This window comes from Tachypleus tridentatus, chromosome 10 (assembly GCF_004210375.1).
Source record: "Tachypleus tridentatus isolate NWPU-2018 chromosome 10, ASM421037v1, whole genome shotgun sequence".
Classification (NCBI taxonomy): Eukaryota; Metazoa; Arthropoda; class Merostomata; order Xiphosura; family Limulidae; genus Tachypleus; species Tachypleus tridentatus.
This window is the reverse complement of record NC_134834.1, coordinates 49,899,669-49,924,172: the sequence shown is the minus strand read 5'-3', so window position 1 is coordinate 49,924,172 and position 24,504 is coordinate 49,899,669. Positions and strand designations below refer to the sequence as shown.

Here is a 24,504-nt window from a genome sequence, read left to right as displayed (position 1 = left end):
AGGTCCAACCAATGTACTGCCAGACCAATGAAGGGCCAGTTTGAGTTCCGCTAGTGTAAAGGTACGATTATGGTCATAGAGACAATCAGCTCGAAAGAAAAGAGATGATCACTCTGCACGAGTCTTGATGACTAAGAAGATGGAAGAAGAAGTAGAAGTGCTAGATTCCTGGTAAAAGCTTTCACCTAGAGTATTGGTGATGCTCCAAGTATCAGCTACTTCCTGGGCATCAGAGAGCCAGATTCAGAGGGAGACAGAATTATATTGCCCACTGACCTTTCAAATCTTGTCACATATGACTTTGGAACTGGTGGTAAAAGATATGCCAGTTGTGAACTTAATCCAAGATTCCTTCTGGCTTTGACGTCTTACCCACCGAGTATATGTGCAGGCCCCCTGGAAAGAGATACGGTTTGAAAGTGTGGGACATCTACAGAAAGTATCCCAGGCCCATTTTTGAGGCTTCCATGCCATGTGGTAAGCAGGATTCCACCATGGATGAGGATATAGTGGAAAACGTGTTGAGGTTTTATGAATACATTGAGCAGCTGCTTGTATAATACAGTCAGTTATTGCTGCCACACAGTCGTCTATTGATGGTTTACAGACGATGGCAGGATCAAGTTTTGCAACAGCAGTGAAAGAGGGCCAGTTTGCCTGATCCAGCTTCCACCTGTGCATGTGGGTTGGGTGGCATTTACCATGGCCAGTCTCTCTCAAAATTATAGGAGAATGATCACTGCCTCGTGGATTATTGTCAACCCTCCATGAAAAATGAGAGAATAATGAAGGGGAGCAAAGTGACAGATCAATAGCAGTAAAGGACTGACAAAGTGCATGAAAATAAGTAGAAGAACCAGTATTGAAAAGAGAAAGGTTATGACCAGAGAGCACATGCTCTACAGAGTGACCCCTTCTATCAATATCAGCACTTACCCAGAGGGGATGATGTCCATTAAAGTCCCCCAGGATTAAAAAGAGAGACAGCAACTGTTCAATGAGAGCATCAAGGTCTGATTGATCGTGTCTCTCCAGGCAACAGGTAGACAAAACAAACAGTGATGGTATGACCCAAAGAAACACAGATGTCTATGGCCTTCAAGGGTGTGTCAAGTGGCAAAAGCAGTGTGGGCACATGCTCATCAACCAACAATGCTACCCCTCCATGCACTCTTCCATCACACAGCCTATCAATGCTGTACACAGAAAAATGCCAAAGATGACTGTATCGGCAGGTTTCAGAAATGTTTCCTGTAAGAAGACATACAGGATGGTAGGATGCAATTAGTGTTTAAATGTCATCCAGATTAGAACGTAAACCTTGAAAATTCTCCTGTATCAAGGTGACCATTTTTATTTATGTGTAGACAAATTGGGTGGAGAACCCTTCTGTTTACGACCACGTCTTTTTTCGTTATTATTCTTATTCGAGGAAGGTCTATTGACCTCCATGGACCTTCCCTGGGTTGATCAGGCAGGTCTTTGCTGTTGGAAGAGGATTCCAGTGACTGAGGACATGAACGAATGATTATTTTGCAATTTGGGGTGGGAGAAGAAGATGTATCTGAGGAAATACCTGTACCTGGAACCACAGGATGTGGATCTTGGGGTTTGTTGGAATATATGTAAGGGACAGAGATGGGTGTTGAAGTTGATTCATCAACTTGTTTAATAATGTTTTCATTTGTTTTGAGAATGGTTCTTTTGGAGGCACAGAGAGATCTGTCTGCACTTCCACTGTAGTTGTGGAACAAAGTGCAGCAGCATACGTGCGAGATAAAGTGGTGGACAGCAACTTTCGAGCCTCAGGAAAAGTAATGTTATGAATCGTTTTCAAATGCTGCACCTCTTTTTTCTTCCAACCATTTAGGGCAAGAATGAAAGTAAAACGAGTGAGAGCCATTGCCGTTGATACAATGAGGGTCCATTTCACACTCACAAACATCATGGTCCTTGCCACCACAACGAGCACACGTCAGGGAACCACAACATGATGTCTTTGAGTGACCATACCTCTGACACTGGAAACATCGGAGAGGGTTTGGAATATACAGACATACCCTGCAATTAAGATAACCTGCCTTGATGGTGGCAGGTGGACATGGTGATGTAAATGTCAGAACAAGGATACTGGTTGGCATCGTAATTTCATCTTTGCAAGTGGAGATATGCCTCACTGCAGAAACTCTTTGAGTGGAGAAACCAGCGAGAATCTCCGACTCTGTGATGTTCTTCAAATCCCTCTCAACAATAACTCCTCATGATGAATTCAAAGTAGCATGAGATGTAACCTCAATAGGTTTATCCCCAATGGCCTTTGAATGCAAGGAGTTCACTGTGTTGAGATGTGAATATTTCCACCAATATGTCACCAGATCCAAGCTTCTTTACTGACTTTGGAGAGATAGCAAATCCCTCTAGTCCCTTCTGAATGAAAAAGGAAGACATTTTCCCTAAAGGTTTGTCTGAAAGAGAATGTAGGATAAGAAAATGAGGTACAACAGGTGGTACAAATGTTGAAGATTGCTGCTCAGAAACATCAAGATGTGGTCGTTTAGTTATGGACCGTTTTTCACTATTTTATTTAAGTTTTTATTTGGAGAATCCATAATAAAAGAAAGGGAAATTTTGGTGCCACTGACACCACCCACCATGGAGCCCTACGAGGAGATGCACTACAATGTCAAACAAACACACTGCAGCAACACCAGGATTTCATTAGCAGTATACCCAAACACCAGCATCAGTTACAATTTCCACAACACCTGTTGAGAACATCCAACACTGGTACTTGGTTGACCTTAGCCCAAGTGGACCAGCCAACTGACCCAAGAGGCACCACCCCAAGGTCGCCCATCTACAGGAATTCAAGGCCAAAGTGGTGTGTTAGGGTTGGACCCCTCAACCACCAGGATCCTCTCCTTCCCTTCACGAGTTGCCACGCACGGCAAACACGGGGGTGGATGTTAAGATCACAGAGGAGATAAACTGAAAAAACAGAACCTTCCCTGGAAGGTCCCCTCACCCTGTACAGGAATCCACACAGAGGGGGACTACTTAAGGGATCACATGTGTGCTTTCCCCAGTGGAATTAGAGACTTAAAAAATGCCTACATCCCTAAAAGAGAGAGAACTATCCAAGCAATAGGAGAAGGAAACATGAGTAAGAGCCTGACTATCTATTTCATAGCATGGATCATGACAGCAGTTGGCTGAGCCTAACTGAAATACATATGCGTTGGTGACTTTTGAAAGGAAAGTCTGGGAGTGCTGTTCCACCAACTGATGAGATGGTGCAACGAGTAACCAGTAATCAACATAATGGTGTGTGCACAGACCCAAAGAATGAAGATAATGATAAAAAGCTTGTATAACTACAGAAGACACAAAGTGTAGATGCTAGATAAAAGGGCAGACACATGACATGAAATGTAAATAGAGGTGGCATCATTCTACTATTGGAACATGAAGACAGGTATCAGCAACATCAAATTTGGTCATCCACAGACTTGGTGAAAAATGCCAACACAGGATAAGAAAAGACTCCATCATGAACCTGGTAGAATCTAAGAACTGGTTGCAACAAGAAAGATCAGTGATTGAACTCCAACCTGTTGTCTTTTTGGCACAACAAATAAATGGTAAAAAAAATCCAAGAAGAAAGGGATCAATTCTCTCTATTATCCCCTTGAGCAAAAAATCTCTAATAGCCTTAGAATGAAAATCCATACTATGTGGATCTGTTGAGGATGTAAATACCACAGGTTTGGAGAATGAAGTTGGAGACGTGAACTGAATGACCAACCCCATCATCACAACCAGGAGTACCAACAGATCTGTGTTGAAGGAATTCAAGATACCCAAACAAATACTGTAACCATGCAGCCACAGACCCCACTGGCAAAAGGTATAGTCACCAATGACACCAGCAACAGATAAGGATGGAAGCTATTCTGGGTGCCAACAGATTGAGGAAACAAAGTAAGGGGTCAGGACACAGGACCAGCAGTGGTGTAATAACTTTCAGTAGGAGTCAAAGAAAGTTGAAAGGTCAACAAAGACAAGGAAGAATACAAAAGGGCAATATCAATCTGTGATTCCAATCCTTCTGGAATGGCTGCAAACATCAAGGGACAAAAAAAAGTAACCTTACATAACATATGAAGAATGACAAAATGTAAACCAACTCCCTTCAGCAAGGCATTTCTACCCATAAGTTTCAAAAACATACAAGTCAGGAAACCATAGCAAATGCAGGATAAAAAAATGTGGTAAAAATGTTGGAAAAATTCAGTGAGTATTGTATATTAAATAATCACTGAGTGGAAAGCTTTGCTTCCAAAACACAGATTCCAAGAAATTACCATGTATACAATTATATACATATTCATGTCAAGATTTTTCTTTGTTCAGCAACTTATGCTAAATTTAATAAGGATGAGTTCTACACATGTAACAAAAAAGTATTCAGAAAGTGGGATATGACTATTTACTATGTTCAAGACTATTAATATACTTACCGTTGTCCTATTTTGTCTAACATTTCCTCCATAGCTGATGTAGAAAGGCTTTTTATAAGTGCTGAAGATGATTTGTTGATCATGGTATGTAGTTCCTGTCTAGTTAAACCTTCAGTGGACTGTAAAATATATATAAACCACATAAAAACATATCAACATTTTTATATATCTGTCAATAAATAAAGACAGTTTTGAAAACCTTATTGTTAAGTAAAATAAACAGTATAAAAATAAATTTAATCTGCATGTGAGCATAAAAAAACTTATTCTTTTCTTTATAGATGAAATTATTTGCTTTAGAAAAATTCAAAATAAAAAGTTGTCAAACTCTGTATGATTTACAAATTTATCTACTTTAGGGAAAATATTTGATGACATGGTCTTCTAAGATTCAAATTCAACTTTCATTGCTTAAAAGTACCATAAGAAAAGTTAACAAAAAATGTAACATTACATAACTTTTCCAAGGAAAAACACAAATAAATATTTCTATCACTTTTCTCAAAATCCAGTATACGAAATACTGGAGTTTTCTAAAAGAAATAAAGCATGGTTTGTTAATAAGACTGGCTTATCTAACAGAGTTTTAAGCAGGTAGATACATTAGTTGATATAACTTCTAGTCACTGCATTTATATATGTATAAATTTACACTAATGGTTTGAAACACTGAAAATGTTTACCTCTTTAGCAGTTTTATAAGCATAACCTGCGAGAGTAGAATAAACTGTGGCTAACAAAATGTGAGGCAAGTTAAGTTGCAGATGACAGAACTGCTGTAAACTTTGAGCTGCATCACCACAAGCTTCATCAGGTGGATTTATTTCAGGAGAGTACTGATGAAGTCGCAAAAGAATTTCTGCAGTATAAACAGCAACAAAAATATGCTGTGGTGGATGTTGTTTAGTGGAAAGTAACACAGATCGGTCACCATCACTATGTAACAAGACCGTATGTCCTTTCACCCAATTTTCTAAAATAATCTGAAATAATTTAAAAAGCTATTTCATACCACACATGCACATTTAGATATAAATATTATACAGAGATGTAGGAGTACACACAAAATCTTTCTTGTTTTACTAACATTTTCCAGTTTGCAATCTTAAGTAAAGAATAATTCAGTATTAAGCTGATATTACCAAATTTAATTATACACAGAAACAACAGAATTTTAAAACATTTGAAAATAACTTGACAGCAGTTTCACCAAGTTATAAAGGCTTTACTATAGCTCTCTTTTAATGCAGTTTTGTTATGAAAAGATTCACGTTAAAATGAAGTATTGAGACAGCAAGGTAAGTTACTACACCTGGCATTACCTATGAAATAACATTTGTTATTAAGACTTAATTTCAACTTATCCAATGCTGCATGATTCTGAATAAAACTATCAAAATAAAATGTATGTGCAAATGGCAGCTTCTAAGAAACAAGTGTTACGCTTACATTATAGTATGAAGTAATGGTAGCAAATTTACCCCTGTTGGAATGGCTTTTTCTAACTGATTCCATTGCTCTGCTGATTGAAGCAAATTTTCCAGATAAAAAGCTAAAACAGGGTGATGGAGAGGTGGAGTTGCATCACTCTCATCAGCCTGTGTTAAAGCATCGTATACAGAAGTAAGAAGTTGCCAGGTACAGTCTATGATGGCATTCAAACTAAAAATAGATAAATCCATTAAATACTTGTAAAGATAAAAAAAAAAAAACAGCTCAACTTCCTTCAAAATTACACTTTATTAAAATGAAAAGTTCAAGAGCAAAATATCTGATATAAGCACAAATACACATTTAATTTCAGTTCTAATAATAATAAATGCTAAACTTCTTGTAAATGTTAGCATCATCTTAAATGGAAAATGCATTTTCATTTAATAACTCCCTTATTACTACAGCTGTTACTTGACTGCCAGGATTTCCTTTCCTTGCCCATCTAAGCATTTGTCTGAATTTTTATCACTTATTCCAGTCATTTATTTTTCACTTAACTGTACTTTGCTATATCTGTCACATGACATTCTCCACCTATTTCAATGCATTCTCTATCCTGGTATAAGCACCTCATTCAGATAATATTATCACTTTTTCTAGACTGACTCAATCTGCAGTCTCCGACACCAACTGTTAGTGAGGAGAAAGGGTGAGAGAGTATGAACAGAAATATACTATTATAAAAATATTTTAAATATAAAAAAATTAACTACCAAAACATTCTTACCTCCTTTCATACTACAGCTAGAATCCCATGTTGACAAGGTGAGGCTGGTAAGGGCAATATCCATAGAGAAATATCTGCATAAATCATAGGTATGTCATTAGGAGATTGGCAATGTAGTTGGGACCACACTATATACAGAATAGGCATGCTCTTCACCCAGAACTTATTTCATGTACTGTGTGTGGAAATGCACATGATCTATCAATCATTACTGGCCAGGCCCTAACCATATAGCTGAGGTTCCACTGCTCGGGGTTGGAATTACAGGGCTATTGGTCTCTATATTGGCACTAGTGGTCAGGGCAATTAGACCACAACATATATATACATACACACATGTACACTTGTGAGTTGATCCCAACCTATAGCTATATAGTAATGCATCCATGCAGAGTAAACAATACCAAATTGGAAAAACCTTTTCATCAACCTTAAGAAGTCCAAAAGACAACACCCCAAACTCAGTATGACTGGGTCTTGTATTCCAGTCTCAATCTGAGAAAGCGGAACTCGTGCAGTCTGAAATTACAAACACCCATTTTCACTACTCAAATGAATAGGCAAGGTAAATCTTTTGTCTCCAGAATTATGGGGAGGATGTAGTACAAATTGTGCTCAACTAAGGACCCAGAATAGGACTACTCTGAGTTTGGAATGACAAGAAGACAATGGACCCTTTTCCACGAATAATGTTCTGAACCAATATTGATCAAAAAGAAGGGCCACATTCAACCCAATCAGATAACCAAACATCAAATACAAATCAGAATTACAAGTAGGTTCCTGTGTAAGCTGGTGCTTCTCCTACCATCATTTGGGAGAAAAAGATCCAGGGGCCTAGATAAAAAGACCCCCAACTTTGTTTTCTTCTCCAAGAGTAGAAGAAAATTCACTGTAATACTCAGAAGAAATGCCTCTGTCTATCACCCAAAACAATGGAAACCACATGTGAGAAGGATTCCCTAGCTCTTCTAGTAGAATCTAGGGGGTAATGGCACATTGGAAAGTCTTGAAGAACACTGCTACAGAAACAGTGCAATAAGTGAAACAAGTTCCCTAAATTTTGAAGAAGTAAACAAACTGATCTTAATTTATTAAATCCAGTGATTAACAAGGATGAGCAAGATTCCCTTATGCTTTACTTATGATAATCTATGGTTGGGAATCCAGCATAGTACAGCAGTACATCCTGGTACAACTTTAATAAAGTACATTGAATTAGTGGTTGCTAATGTGAAATTGGTTTAATAAAAGCACATCTGTCTGAACAACACTCACCACTGAGTGAGATCCAGAGAAAATGATGTGGGAAGCCCTAAAAAAGTAAAGAAGAAACAAGAGTTTTAATACTCACTCCTTTGTTTAATCTAGCAGATGGGGTTAAGATAGCTACAGGGGTTAGTTGAAACTCTCAGGTGAAGATACTGCCAGATTCTACAAATGCAAGATAAAAGTGTCAACTTGCACAATATTCTCCAGTGGGCAAATCAACCACACTGTTAAGGGCACAGCATAAGTGATATGACTCAATTTTGTACCCACCTTGGCAATATAAGCAGGAGTAATTCCCAGGGAACTGAATGATGCCAATAAATAAAGATGTTGTTTAACATCTCTAAAGGCATTAGCGCAAGCGACGAAACCTTCAAGATCTTCACTGGGCATAGTAAACAACTTGTATCTGATCAGCCATAGAAGTGAGAAGTAGCGATAAGATGAACTGTTGAAAGGATTTATCTTCTTCCCTGGTTGCTTCATGTCTTAAGGAAGAGAAACTGATATGAGGACAGAAAGGTGGTAAAATGGCACATGAGACTAAAGTCTCAAATGGGTGTTAAGAAAGGACATGTAATGCCACCTTAATATACTAGTTAGGTAACTGAAATGATCATTTGAAACAAAGAACCCAAAACAATGTGAAGAAGCAGAAGAGTACTAGTGACTCAAAGAAGTTTTTGTTAAGTATCAAACTGTAGTTGATAAGGGCACCTTGTACAATGTGATTGTGGAAAATGCAAAACCTTTGTCAAATAGCCAGGTTAAAAAAATAAGTTATGTTTGGCACTTCTAATTGAAGAGGGTTCAACAAACTCTTCTCAATAAACCATTGTCAATATGAGCACCAGTTGTTGATAAATTTCTATTGTGGGTCTAAACAGATACTGAGACAGATACATGACAATCTTAGAAATTAAACTCCGACACTACTCAAAAGGCTACATTACTTCAGTTTAAAGTTTGAGCTTCTGTATAGCTGGGTGTATGATGTCAGATCATGGCTGCCTCCAAAAAGAAAGTGGAAGAGGGGACACTCCTAAAGGTACCACAGAAGCAGAAACCAGGCTTTAGGTGCTAATCTGGTGCTATTAACAACATCTAACTATGGATTGGAACAAATTATAACTAGTACCTTGGGTAATATACTGATTGGTGGGAAGATTTAAGAGTTGTAATCCTATCTTATCAAGAAAGAATGCATCACCATCCATGGAACATGGCAAGCTAGTAGGATGAAATGATAGGAATAGTCCTGAGAAGGATGATCCAAAGTTCAAAAACAAAGAACCCTGGACAAAGTGACCCCTTGATAGGAAATGCAAGATACTGTTATGGAATTGTCAGATGGAATCCTGATGATTTTACCTTTAATGAGCCCACACCAAAAGAAATCATCATTTTGAACAAAAATAAGGCTTAAAACATTGTGTAGGGTAGTCTTGTCATCTATGCATAGATGAAAAAAATACCTTGGCTGTCGATGCAGTGTTGTAGCAAGAACAGATGACTCAGCATGAATCACAATATTACAGGACAGAGGGAGAACTAAGAGTTCATCCACAGACCTTTCATTCATCAAGGAAGGTACATACTCAAAAACAACTAGGAAAAAACACAAAACATAGCACACTCAATAGACTAACTGAAGGAAAAAAGCCAGAGACAGCTGATTCCAAAGTGGCCTCCTGAGAAGCCAACAGAATAAGGGAAGAAGCAGGCGCAAACAAATCTAAATTATCTCCACAACGTCCAGAATTGCCCTCAATTGCAGCCTCAGGGTACCCTGGAGGAACACTACTGAACTGAACATATGTTTCCATTTCATTATGAACTAGACAATTAACAGTCGAACTGAGACAAACCTCACCATTGAATGTTATACAAAGCTAGATATCAGAGGTGGGATAGGATAGACCTGATTTGTCTCAGAGCAGAAATAATCCAGGAATTTATGCTGTATACTGGCTCGCCAAATGCAAAAACGTTTTATGAAAATTAACTAGTTAAAAACCCATTACTAAATGCTTTGTTGAGAAAAAGTAATAATATTATATGAAAGAGGTTCCTATATATAGGATGGAGGGTGCATAGAGGTGGAGAGTGTCATGTGACATATCACCAACAGTATTTAAATAGGGAATAAAAGATCAGTACAAGTAAAAACAAATTCATATCTATGCTTAGATGGGCAAAGGAAGGAAATCCTGGCAGTAGAGTAACAGTTGTAGTGTGAGAGGAGATATGTTCTGGAAACATCAAATTCAGTATTATTATACGACTCATCATATTATACAAAACAGAAAATTGCACCTAGCCTATTCATCTGAAATGAAACACAACCAGTATTATTATTATGATGCAACATTCATTTATATTGCTTCCAAGAGACACACATTAATACTCTTCTACTGAAATGCTCAACAGTATTATGTGGCATATCCATTACTATTTCTCAAAGTGATATTCATCAATAATACATCAGTAACCATCAATTCTGTTCTGAAGACTCAAAAATTCTATACTATAATCATGTATCAATATTTTGAAGTGGCAGTCATAAATATTATAAGTAAAACACGTTAATATTCTTCTTAACAGATATTTGATAATGTGAGTTATCAATGAAGAAAATTAATTGCAATTCAAAAGAATGATTTGTAGATTGTAATGCACTAGTTTGTCATCATGGAAGTGAAACACAATGCCATGGGTGATACTTTAGTTCACAGCAAATTTGCAAATACTTAACTAGATAAGTTTTCACAGCTCTTTTTGGAGAAGGACATTTTTGTATCAAAACAGTACAAAGTTAGAAAGCTGGGAAAACCAATTTCAGAGATGATAATCTGTAATGCAGTGAAAACAAGAAAGGATATAAAAGTCACCTAAACAGCATTCCACCACTCAGAACTAAAACAAGACGACTGATCATCTAGAAACCCTCCACTTCACCAAGAAAGTGGTTGTTAAGTTGCATATATCCCAATCAATTGTGAACAAAATAACTGAGAAAAACCTTATATATCTCAAGATGGCTAGTATGGGTATTAAAACTTCTATGAAAATAAAGTAGAGAACAACATTTCAACCTTCTTAGGTCATCTTCAGGTTAACAAAAAGAAAGACCTTGCTTTTGTAAAGAAGCATAAAAATAGAAAAAAATTAAATGCAGAAAACTATAAAAAACAATACTTTGCACATGACAGTTTAGTTTGTTGTAACAGTAAATGAAAACCAAGTGCACTTTATAGACTGAAACAAGAAATAAATACTTTACTAAAGGTGATAAAGACTTTAGAAACATGATATAGAATGCAAGAAAGTTTTTGTTGTTGTTGGGATTTCTAGTTGCTGCACACTTCACGTATAAAGGGAAACTTGCATTTCACAACTTGCACAGTAAAATGAACGTGAACTCTAATGATTAGTGAAAGAACATGATGGCATCAATTAGTACAACAAATTTTCTACATTGCTTGGCCAGAATATCAAGAAAGCATAGCTTCTTCAGGTTAGAACAGCTATTGGTATATCTCAATATACATCAGCATGAGCAGAGGATAATGAAAATAGAATTAATATTATTCCTTTCTCAGAAACACTTGAGTAGTTGTTTGTCAAATACTCATCATCTTCAGTAAATTTTCATCAATGAACTGTGATCTTAAAAGCCAAAGTCTATGTTCTTTGCAAAAGCTTGTTACTATGAAATTACAGTATCAGATTATAATGAAACTTGTGACCATTAGGCTAAGCAAGATCAACAATGGAGGAAGTAGTTAGTTACAAGTTCAAGATGAGACCTGGAATATGATTTTTATGAAATATGATTAGACATATGCATTGTACTCATAAGACAATCACCAATCAGTGAAAATTAAGGATTTTTAAATGCATAAAACTAATGTTATCCTAAATATACCACTTATTAAATTTAACAAAAAACAAAAAGAAACTTAATCTTATGTTAAAATGTTTACTTAAATTTTTAAAAGATAAAGAATATATTCTTAAATAACATTTTATCACAAGACAAGCAAAACAACTACACCTTTTCATCGAATTCACTTCTTGTGTAACAAGATACTTTAAATGTCTAACAGCTTCTTGCAACATGCCATTTTCTGAAGAAAACCCTCCATTCTGATGAACCAGTTCACGCACCCCTGTCTGCCAAGTGCTTGATACTTTCTCTTTCAATAGTTCTTCAAATAGAAAGCACAAACATACACAAAACTACAACATTACAAATAACTCTGACTTAGTTCACAACACAACCAGCACAGCTGTTTAGAATAGTACAGGGCTCCAATAATAACTGTGAACATAGATCATTAGCCAATTAGCTAGAAGAATCTCACATCATAAATACAATAGCTGCTCAAAACTTTCCCAACATAGTCAAGGAAATCCATATTAAAATTACAAAAGTTCCTCACTATATAAACTACAAGAACCATACAAAATTCTACAATATAGGTTATATGACTGCACATCACAAATAGAAGTATTTTACATCTTAGCTAGACCTACTTACCATTCTTAACATCATAACTACAGGGAGTATACAGCTTAACCATAGAATGCTATATCTTAACAATAAACTCAACATCAGAAGTACGTCATATCTAACAAGTAATCCATTATATAACTAAAAAAAAATCTATAACCATAGAAAATAATCTCTTCCAATGTCATGAAACCACTTATAGGAATTTACAGATAGCTTATCCTTACTATAGACCCACATCTTATGACACTGAAACAAATAATAAATACCATTTAATAAAAACTGACAAAAAATAATGCATCTAAATCAATGTAGTCAACTTAAAACAATATAAAAGCAGACCTCCCAGCAGTGTCCACCTCTGCCAGCTTTTAAAATATGGGATAAATCTGACAAATGATAGGTTGATGTTAACTGAAATATAGGATATCTTGAGAACAATCTCTCTTGTAAAGGTTCTAATCTTAATGGAATCTTACACTGAAATGAAGAGCAAAAATTCTACTTCCTTAAATATACATTGTTTTACAGGTTGAAGTAATACAAAACAGGCTGTTACATGCTTTTTTGAAAAAATCATTGATTTTAAAGATTAAGCTTCTGAAAAATACATTTTAAAGATTCACTGGAAGACCTATAAAAACAAAAGCATTTAAAAAACTATTATTAGTATAGCAAGTTTACATATACTTAGTACACAGTAACAAAAATTATTTATTTTTTTTAACAACACAAATATCTTTCTTAAAACAAAGCTTAATTATCATCATTACTTACAGGTTAATTGCTGGTAGTTTTACTCTATAATCTTTGTTAACAAAGCAATTAATCAAATAAAGGTGAAAATGGATATTAATTACAAGGTGGCAAAACTTTACTTAAAGGGTCTCAATAATAAAAACTAAGGTGACAATATTTTAAAAGTTTTCCACCTTTAGGATTTACAAAATTACCACCCTATCCTTCTTCACTGAAATAGCATCTTTTATAACTTTCTTATTAATACCACTTTCAGTAAAGTTCGTTTACTTTCTAAGGCAGTTAGTGATCATTATAACCTTTGTTTCAACATGAATATACTACCTAAACTACTGACTGGAAGAAACAAAAAGGATACTTACCAGATAGTCCAGACTGTTTGGTATCCCGACAACACAAAAGAAACAGAGTTAACAAAAGCTTCTCTGAAGCTTTGAGCTTCCAACAGCCCTGTAGAACAAAACCAAATGCATTACTGCATGATTACAAACTACTTTATTATATCACATCCACAGCTATTATCACAACAAAAAATATAACAGGGCAACAATGCTGTTTTCATCAAGCTTGGAAATAAAATTAAAAAAAAATAAACACATAACAATTGCTATCAAAAGTTAGCTTGGATGAGACAATATATTATGAAATTATAAGTATGGTCATAAGCCAGTTTGAATGAGAATACATCATATTATAGCTATTAACAACAGATTTGGATCGACCATATCATTACTCTGTATCGTTCCTTCAATCTTCTTTATCCAGATTGATCTTTCCTTCCATTTCCCACTTCTGTTTCCAATCTGGTTTGAATAAACATTTATGTTCTGTTTGTGTTCTTTGTTGTTACATCTCATGTATGTCTTCCTTCCATCATAACCATTCTTGTCCATTCATACCTTAGCATGTATCCTCTGTTTGTGATCCATCTCCTTTAACTCTTACCAATTGGGTTCAGCTTTTAATTTACCTTGTTCTTCCGTGTCTCCTTCATCCCATCAATATTTCTTGGTGTCTTCCCATCAGATAGCACTTTTTGCTTTCCCTGGCATCTTATCTACAACGTCCATTGAAGAAAATTCTTCAAGCAGGCAACTATGGCTACTATCATCTCTCATTATTTCCATCATATTGCTAGTTCTTCCTTGTCAGGTTATCGTCTTCCACCTGTTGTCATTCTTCAGACGTCAATGCAACTATAATTGGGTAAGTTTTCTTTTTTCTTTCTTATTTATTTTTTCCAGGGTCCTATCCCATGTTTTGATCTGGATCCCACTCAGTAGCGAGTGGTGTCTGTCCAGGTGTTCTTCACTTACTTAGTTTGGTACTAAATTCTACACTGAATTTTGCTTTGATTTTATTCTCTTCCATGTCCAATAAACACACACTTTTCTGTACTATACTATAGGGTATTCTACAAGATTGCTTACAGGTTATTTCTTATGATATATTTGTTTCTTAAATAAAAAAACCAAAAGGTGTGGGATTTTGCCACCTGATAACCTGTGATTGAAGAGACCAAAGACCACTGATCATTTGAAAACATCCATAATAATAATAACATTTGAACAAGCAGAGAGAGCCTCTGGCCCAAAGACCAATGGCAAAAAATGTTCCACTTACACTGATAAACCTCCATGAAAGAATTGGCATGCTCTGTTCAACCTCCTTGAAAGAAGGTTGAACAGAGCATGCCAACAATAAAGCAACTCACAGTGATAAATTGGATTTCCTTGTAAAAGACTGGATAAAACCCAGGTACGAAGATGAAGAACAGATTGGATCTGAAGCAGCTGTGAAAATCACAGTTGAGCTGGCTAATATGAGAGAAACAGAATAACTTGACATGGAATGAAGTTGGATAGGAGAGTAAACATAAAGGAATTTGTCTGTCTACTCCTAACTAAACACAATGACAGCCAAATCAAAGAGAAGAGATACCAGAGATCAAAATTGAGGTAACTTTATATTGAGAAAAGTGGTAAATGCAACCAGGTACAGCATACCCTTCTGAGTGCACAAACACTAGAAAACCTGAGGATCTAATTACCACAATTTTGGATAAATGTTTTCTGGATGGGAAAAATGATCTGCAACAATGTTGACACACAAGGAGATCCAACTTTCAAGAATATGTACCTTCCTTATGACTGATATATACCACTACTGTAGAATTTTCTGTATGGAAAACCAAATGATTGTACACAAAAGGAAGAAAATGATCTAGACACCAAGCATATCCTGCATATTAATATGTTAAGAAATTTTCATTATACACCACAGACCTGAAGCAACTTGGTGCTCAACCCACGCCCCCCCTTAACCATGAAGTGTCCAAGAAAAGATGTAACTCTTGACAACTAAAGGAAGCAAAATCTTGGAGAGAAGGTCGATGGTGGACAAGTACCGTAGGATAGAGAAGAGTGTAAAACGAAGGTGAGAAAACTGGGCATGGTATGAAATAACAGGACAATCAGGATCCACTCCTTATATGGGTAATAGTGATTCCAAGTGTTGTGAATGCAAAAAGGAAGAACATTAGGCTGATAGTAAGCCAAAAACAAATTGCTCATGGCTCACAACCCACAGAGGACAAGGCATGCTCACGTCATCATGTAACTAAGATATACAAAATAATGAGAAGTATCACACAAGGAAAGTAGAGGATTATAAGAAATTGAATAAAAGGATAAAACAGAGCATACCTGTGAAATCATGTTAAAAAAAGCCATATTAGGCCTAATGGAACACACAAAAGTAATCAGGAAAGAAATGCTAAATTCAGATGGAGGAATGAGGCTGTCAAAATTGTTGTCATCATGCATAGGTTCAGTCTGTTGGTCAACATCAGGAGAAAAAGGATGGTTCAAATAACAATCAATCTCTATATCAATAATTGCCAATAATTTCAAATTTAAATTAGCCTCACCTGAGGCCTGAGTAAATGTGTTGGTAGAAGGTGCAACTTCTAAGATGTTACCAACACAGTTGTGAATTCCAAAATAAATGTTAAAGAAAGACAAACACAGAAAATTATTTTATTTCCATAATTGAGTTTTGAAAGTAAAATAACACTACCACAAAATATTAAAAGGAAATTATAGGTTATAAGCTAGAAATAAACAAGTGCCATTGCCAAAACACCACTGTATAGCAGGAGTGAGTGAGTGAATGACTTATTGATTTATGTTGTTAAGAAAAGCAAGTTGTTTCATATTTAGGATTTAATAATAACATACTTTGTTGTTTAGAATGAGTGAGGTAATTTTTTTTAATTCAGGAAACTGTTTAAAAAAGGATTACCAACTTAGAAAAAAATTACTTTCTCTAAAAATGAAGGGAGGGTCTAAGCTAAAGGATCTAAGAAATGAAGGAAAAAGATAATTATTTGATTCATGAAAAGAATAGCAGTATATCCCTAAACATGCACTCTGAATGTTGTGACACCAAATATCAAACAAAAATGAGCTTTCTACAGACGTGAAGCTAAGAAGAAAACCAGGATGGAACTGATCCTTTTTGGAGCTACTAAAATAAACCACTAGCAAAGATGGATTTTCAACAACTACTGAAATCTCAATTCTTGACATGTCCAAACTGCACTTTCCAAAAAAATAAAAAATTCAATCATAAAGAGAAATTATAAAATCAGTGTAGATAGACTCTCAATAGCTTAGCAATTTTAGCTTCTAGTTGTTTGAAAAATAGCATAAATAACAATTTTTGTTACTTGTACGACTATATCTAATTGGTCAATGTACAACTAAGTACAAAATACAATTCTGAAATAAGTTGTGTTCATATGAAGGACTTTGTAAATAACATAAGGGAGGATTTGCCTGAAAAGCTTTCTGAGAAACACACAATGGCTGAAATTCACACAAAGCAAAAAATATAATTTTACTGAATTATGTCTAAAATAAACATTGATAGTGCTATACTATATGCATTTTGAAAAAAACAATAGAAAAGACATAAAACAGAAGAAAGCACAGGAAACTGACCTCTGCAGGTGACAATACATATGAGACCTCATTATCTATGTATAAGTGGTGGTTGGGTAGGAATAGGAAATTCCTATTATCAAGAGACATCAGGTATGAAGAAAGTTGAGGAAACATGATATCAAGTGGAGTAGCTAAAATTCTATCTACAGGTAAAGTATCATGTTTAGATGCTAAAAGAAATTATTGTTGATAAAATTTGAAAGTGATTTACTTACTTTAAAGCTAGTGAACAAGTTTGATGCTAAATCACACACAAACTCTATCACCCTTGATATCTTTTCCACATTTCTTTCTTGATTAGTAGAGTCTTTAACAGCCTTTTGGAAAATCATAAGAATCTCACTCATGTATGAGGAGGCAATAAGTGGATCTGCAAATCAAATAAAACTTAAGTAAAAATTTAAGCAAAAAAAAAAAAAGACAAAGTAAAAATAAAAAAAAAGACATGAGAGAGCATTTTAATATAATAAGTTATAAGGAATAGCAAAATTAGGAAAAAAATACTATTTTTTTCAAATAAACAAACAGAATTTTCAGCACAAAAGTTTAAGGTTGTGCACATATAGTGACAATAATGAATTCCTCTTTGTATTATCAAATCTGTAGCTTCACTCTTACTTAATTGTTAAAGATAACAATACTCAAAGATCTACAAAAATGTCACAATCACAAATATTACAGAGAATGAAAAGTTTAACAAAGCTATGTCAGCAAAAACATAAGCCACTCTTATTTATTTTGCATTTCACATCAAAAACATCCCATTTAAATTGGCTTCATTCTCTTACAAGAAAAATGAATCAATATCTTCTGAAATTGTACTCGCAGAACATTTGAAATGTTGCAAGATGCAATAAAACTAAACAAAAATGCATGAATGAGAATATTTTAGTATAACCTGTTTCTAAAAATATTTTATAACACACAATGGCTATTTCTGCTCTGCCCACTATTAGTACTGAAACCTGGCATCTAATGTTGTAATTCCACAGACATACCGCTATGCCACCAGGGGACATAAATAATAAAATGTACAAGCACATTTATAATATTAACAAGCATAACTACAATAATCAATATTTCTGTGCTACTTGAACACGTTAAAACATTTTTACTACTGTGTTTCAGTAACTTCTTTAGTAATTAGAAAATCTTTCATAAATCTAACATACATAAGAAAATAAACAAAAGTATAATTAAAGTCAGTAGATGAATTATAAGCCAAGAAAAAGTAAGTCAGCAAGGAAGAAATAATCTCAAGTAAAACCAAAGAAAGTAAAAACACTGTAAGTCGTGAAATATAATATTCAGTAACACAAAGTGAAAGCCATATTAACAATGGAACTATAAACCCTGGAAAATAATTTTTAATGGAATAAAATATGAATAGGTTAGAAAGGAATCATTTGAGAAAACACATTTTATAAAAAAAAGAATCTACACTAAAAATATTTAAACTAGGTTGAAATCACAGATCTGCAATGGCTTTATTGTTTTGAACTTTTTACATGTTCTATATAACTTCCTGTATGCTGAATCCAAAAATACCCATATTTTTCCCTTATGTAGAAATGATAGAAAGAATGAATATTATTTTTGAAATCTGCATAGATGAATTATGGAAAAATCTGTTATTAAAACAATACATCTTTTATTAAGTTTAAATTCATAGGTCTAAGTAGCTAGTAAAGCAAAAAGAAAAAAGTCAGTTTGCAGAGAATGTGAAAATAAGGATAAATTATCTTTAATGAAACAAATGAAAAATAAATGCTAAGTACACAAACAATCTATAAACCCAGTAAGCCAGCCCTGAAAATAGATTTTTAAAGTTTTTTCTTACAAAACTACTAGGTAAATTGTGATTTCACAAAACTAAAGAGTTAAGTAAATATCGTAATTAATATTGAACTATTAATAAGTGTGAATTTCTGTACCTATCTGTAAAACTTCCATGAAGAAATCAATTACTTTGTGCAATGACAGATTTTACCAAAAAAGTTCAGGCAAAGAATTATTTCTACAGATAAAAATGTTGCAGTATTATTATATTTCCATTGATTTATGATTGATGATTACAGGGACATCATAAATACAATGTTAAAAATTTTGTGGCAATGGTTTTGGTTAGAAACACCAACTTACCTTAAAATATACATCTTAAAAGTTTTGGGTTTATTTTAGCAAGACCAAACAAAATAGAGAAGAATTGAAATAAAAAAAATTTATAGGTTTTAAAGGTTTCACATGGAAGCATATAGTGGTAATAACTCTCAACTGAACAAAAATTGAAGTAAAAGTTCCATTCATAGATGACTTTAAAGCAAGGAAATGAGTACAAAATAGGAGTGTCACAATTACAACTATAAATATATGTATTCAGTGGATGTTTCAGAGTCTAGGTTTTGTTGCCAGTGATCTGGAACAACATAAATCAAGAATATCTAATATACATGTAAAACTCTTACTAAAAATAAAATAAATAGATATCAGAAATATTACAAAAACTAAGTAAACAGGTCCACATAATTCTGTTTATGGATGCCTGTGAGTGGCTTTGAGACCTAATGAACACACAATTTCTTGTGCCAAAAGATAATGGCATAAATATTGATTGCACTTATGCCAATTTATTTAATAAGTTAAACAATATTTACTTTGTTGGTTATCATGGATTTTTGTAAATGCAATATGATATATTTTCATCAGTTATGGCACTGCTGGAAAGCTCCAGTTATCTTCATCAACTACTGTCATTTGGCCATTTTCCAAACCTCCATACACACACAAACGTTTCCTTACATCATTCAACTCTATATATTGCACCAACATTCTCCAGTGGTTTTCAATCAACACAAAACATTTAGCCCACACAAGACAAGTTATATATCACTACTCTTTTAAAGTTGTAAATGTGGGGGCACTTTCATAAGCATGTATATAAATGTTGATCAGTGGCATAACATTTATCACTTTGGCACACAGTGAAAGTACTAATACTGATTTCACTTTCTATAATACCCTTCTGTATGCATATATAGACACATTTAAACTTTTTTATTACAACTGAAATAAAAAAAATGTGTATAAAAATACTGAAATGTAACATGAACATTTCCCCCCCAAAAGAGTTTGAATTTACACTCACATCAAAAATATTTTTACTTCAACTTGGACATTTAAAATGAACCCAGATTTTGGATAATCACACAACATCAGTAAACCTTTTTCTGACCAGCAGTTTGTAACTGCATAAATCCAGGGTTAAATGTTTGAAACTGTCAATGGAAACAAGAGTGGTTTTGATATATCCACTGCATATAAGCATAGAAGAAACACAAGTAGTTAAAAATTTCTAACTGGTTCTATTCAAGATAACTAGAATTTATAGGCACATTTTTAAATGTCAGAGTATTTTGCCAATATAGGTGTTTTCATAGTCACCCAAAATACACTGGTTTACAAACTACGTATGTAGAGTAGAAGACGTAAGGTCTACAACTTGGAACTTGCTGTGAATCTGAAAGGATGCTTTAAAACCCATTTGAAGTTTCACTTATGAGAAAAAGACCATCAATTACTAAACCTGAGCTCTGACAAGACACTTTATTTATTGGGAAAGGAAGGACAATATTTAATTTATATTCTGAGGCAGAACAGGATTTCTTAGTGAGAACAGTTTATTTTCAGAAGTTGTATATTAAAGTGTTCAGAAAAACATGTTTTTGAAGAAGTTAATTTAAAATTGAATGAAGAAATAGATAGAACAAATGTTGAACTACTTCTGAAAACTACTTCTAAAACAATTATAGTTCAAAAAATTCTTGTTTTACCATAGTGATCAGTAGCTGTGAAACACAGCTGTAAGGCCCTCCAGATAGAATTTGTTGTAGCATCCACTGAATTAGCACTGTCCTGTAGGCTCATGTAAACCAACTTCTCAGCTACAGACTGTATGGCTTGTCCTAATGCATCTCCTTGCAACCATTTTCTAACAATTGAGTTCTGGGTGTGGAACTTCATGGTCCGTTCAAGCAGACATTCCACAATTTGAGGGCTTTGAATCTTTTATTAAGTTACAAAATGAATTAATTAAATTTGTAAGATGTAATAAAATCTTTAAAAAATTAATTTAACAGACTTGTGCCAATTTATTTTGGTTCTCATAATTTCTCTATTTTTCATATAACCAAATAACTACTGTTAAAAACAAATACAAACATTACCAATTTATAGTATTTAAAAGGTATAGGTATTATAAAGTATTTTTAATCTCGACATGAAAATTACTTTGACCAAGGACTATTCAAAACAAATACCCAATATATTAATGAATGAATTTTTATTTTAGTTTATTAAAAATACTTTAGTAAAGAATATGAATTTTGCATATGAAACTTATGTCAACTGAAAGACTGCCAAATTTTGTGAAGATATGCATACTACATTGAAAGTTAGAAGTATTAAAACTATAAAAACTAAAGAGTACAAAGAAGTCATGTGGTCAAACTGAACAAGCCTAAGTTGAAAGAGTTAACTCCCATTTTAAATTCATTAATTCAGGTATGTGAGTAATGCTGTGGCATTGTGCCAAACTTACTATTTGGTATTATACAGTGGACAAACAGATGAAATCTTGTTAAAATTTCTTTTCTTTTCACCAAAGATAAAAGTGAAAACAATGTGTGACCATTAAAAAAATCACCTAAATCACCTAAAAAAATCATATTTTCAATTTTTACCTTTGGTGAAAAAAAACCTTAACTTTTGATGATGATAATATCACATAATAAATGGACGTCAGTGACAGTCAACACAATGAAAGTGTAGAAACTTGAGGGTTAAGAATGTAACATGGATAATTCATGTCTCAGATTTGGTGATTATTGACAGTTTTACTCTTGAATCATTCTAAGCTCAAAGTGACAAACATGTTAATTTCCCTGGCATTTAGAATAAAAAAATTAATTTCACAAAATACCAAAAGAGAAGTGTAAATCATTAAAAAGCTAATAAAAAACACAGTAAAATTAGATTTACAATTCTTAAATATTTCTGATAGTCCAGAGATTGTCTCAACTCACCTCTGTCACTTCATCCAGAAGAAGTTTTCCACTGTCAGATGGGAGAGAGAAACAAATGGAAAATAATATATCTACAATACTTAAAATGAAAGGAATGCTTTCTTCAGATGTCTCAGCAGCAAACTTCTGAAGCCAAGGTTTCACAGTCTGTAGAAAAAACTGGTATGGTGCATCCTCAGTATCTGTTTTTGGACTCACTAATGCAGCAAATAGAGAGGGACTTCCCACTGTTCCAATCATTTCTGCTAAGAGTTTAAGGTATGAAAGTACCAACTCATCTTTTAGTTTTTCAAATACTAATTTACATAGCTTGTGTGTGTTGGAAACTAACAGGCTATCAGAAAGTGTCCAGCTCCTTTCTGTTTCTGGAGTTCTTTTCGTGAAATTAGTTTCATGTACATTGCCTCTGGACACAGACTTATCATCTAAATCTAAAAATTTTACAGCTTGTTTCTTTCTTTTCACTGAAATGTTATCTGGATAGTGAAGGCTGTGAAAAAAATTGGCAAGACGTTCCAATCCTACTAGTTGAGGGGAGCAATAATTGTTGTCAAGTAACTTGTCACACACTAGAAAGAAATGCTCCCAGAACAGGGTTAGGGCATGTTGAAATGTTTCTGAAACTTTTCCTGTTACTGATACACATTCAAGGTATCTGAGCAGTTCTCCAAGTCTTGGATATAAATCAGAAGTAGCAAGCTTGGATTGAGGGTCCATCAGAGAAACTTCTACCATAGGAAGTAGCTTGAGTAAATAAAAACACAATTGAAATACAAGTAAACTTAACTTTCCATCTAATATACAAAGTAACTAAGATTTAAAATAAACAGTTTTAATTAATTATTCATCTACCACCTGAAGGAGATTGGGTAAACAAAACACATCCTAGTAAAAAACAAAAAACAAAAAAAAACAAGCTTGTTTGTTTTAGAGTATTAGGCCACTGTCCTGGCAAATAGCCTAGATGGACAGAGCTTGAGAGCACAAAATCAATTTAGTTTTCAATATTCTGAATATGATGATATTTTTTTTTTTTATTTAACAAAATTTGAGAGTAAAAAGATTGCATCAAGTAATTATATTCCAAATGACACATTAAAATATGAGGCATAATTTACATTTCTTGTACAAGTTTGACAGAAATCATTCACATTAACTTCAGATTGGATCAAACTTCCTATTTAAACAAAAAAATAAAAATAAAGCCAACAAATGAGTACAGATAGTAAATGATTTTTGCCTTACATGTTTACATATGAAGATTCAAATATAGTTTCATTAGTTGGGTGCTCTCACTGTTAGCAGTATTTCTGGCTGTTAACCCTATAACATTTTGTAAGGTTTTACCAACTCAGTGAGCTGTTCCCACTGTTCTGTTGATTTGTTTTGAGAACACAATGTAAGAAAGTACCAACTAATAACATATAACATACTGTTGTGGGAAAACATGGGAAATACTGGTTCTAAACTAAAGCTCTCAATAAATAAATTTTTAAAAAAAATCCTTAATATTCTTAGCTTCAACAGGATGTAACTCACACTTTGCATATAGATCCACTCCTCCCTCTCTCTTTACTACTTTGTCTCTATTAAATAATTTATAACTATGTATCTCAAAGAAATTTCTGTCACCAAAGTCATACATATTTAACCATGTTTCAGTTATTCCCATTACATCAAAATCTTGTAGTCCTAACAGTGCCCTCAAGTGATCTATTTCTTATACTTTTAGCATTACAATAGTAACAATTAAGCCTATTCTTATAACTACTTTTATAATGATTTCCTATATTAAACATTCCTCTACATCAAAAATTTGTTTCTTTAATTTAACTTTGCCTTAGTATTATCTAGTCCTAGTTTAAAACATCCCTTACAGCTGATTCAATAGCCATTGCAATACGCCAGACCCTTTTTTACTTGAGTGTAAACTGTCCATTCCAAAGTTCCTTCCTCCTACTTGAACTGATCCCATAAATTCAACCAGTGAATCAGCTCATCATTACATACTAATTTCAGCCTAGCATTTAGCCTTAGTGATCTACTCAAAATTTCATTTCAACAATTAATTTATGATATTTATCTTTAGATGCTTTTATCAACCTTTTGTACTTATCAATTAGCTGAT

General features: G+C 34.0%; 1 protein-coding gene across 1 annotated transcript in view; it reads right to left on the bottom strand.

Annotated features, from left to right (window-relative positions):
* Positions 1-24,504, bottom strand: part of Ltn1 (E3 ubiquitin-protein ligase listerin) — a 68,063-nt gene that overhangs the window by 27,426 nt on the left and 16,133 nt on the right. Inside the window, exons 10-17 of the mRNA XM_076461295.1 lie at positions 22,377-23,120; positions 21,126-21,357; positions 17,511-17,665; positions 13,651-13,738; positions 12,071-12,224; positions 6,002-6,182; positions 5,204-5,503; positions 4,521-4,639 (exon numbers count right to left, since the gene is read on the bottom strand). Coding sequence (XP_076317410.1) covers positions 4,521-4,639; positions 5,204-5,503; positions 6,002-6,182; positions 12,071-12,224; positions 13,651-13,738; positions 17,511-17,665; positions 21,126-21,357; positions 22,377-23,120 — 1,973 coding nt within the window. The remainder of the gene's footprint in view (positions 1-4,520; positions 4,640-5,203; positions 5,504-6,001; positions 6,183-12,070; positions 12,225-13,650; positions 13,739-17,510; positions 17,666-21,125; positions 21,358-22,376; positions 23,121-24,504) is intronic.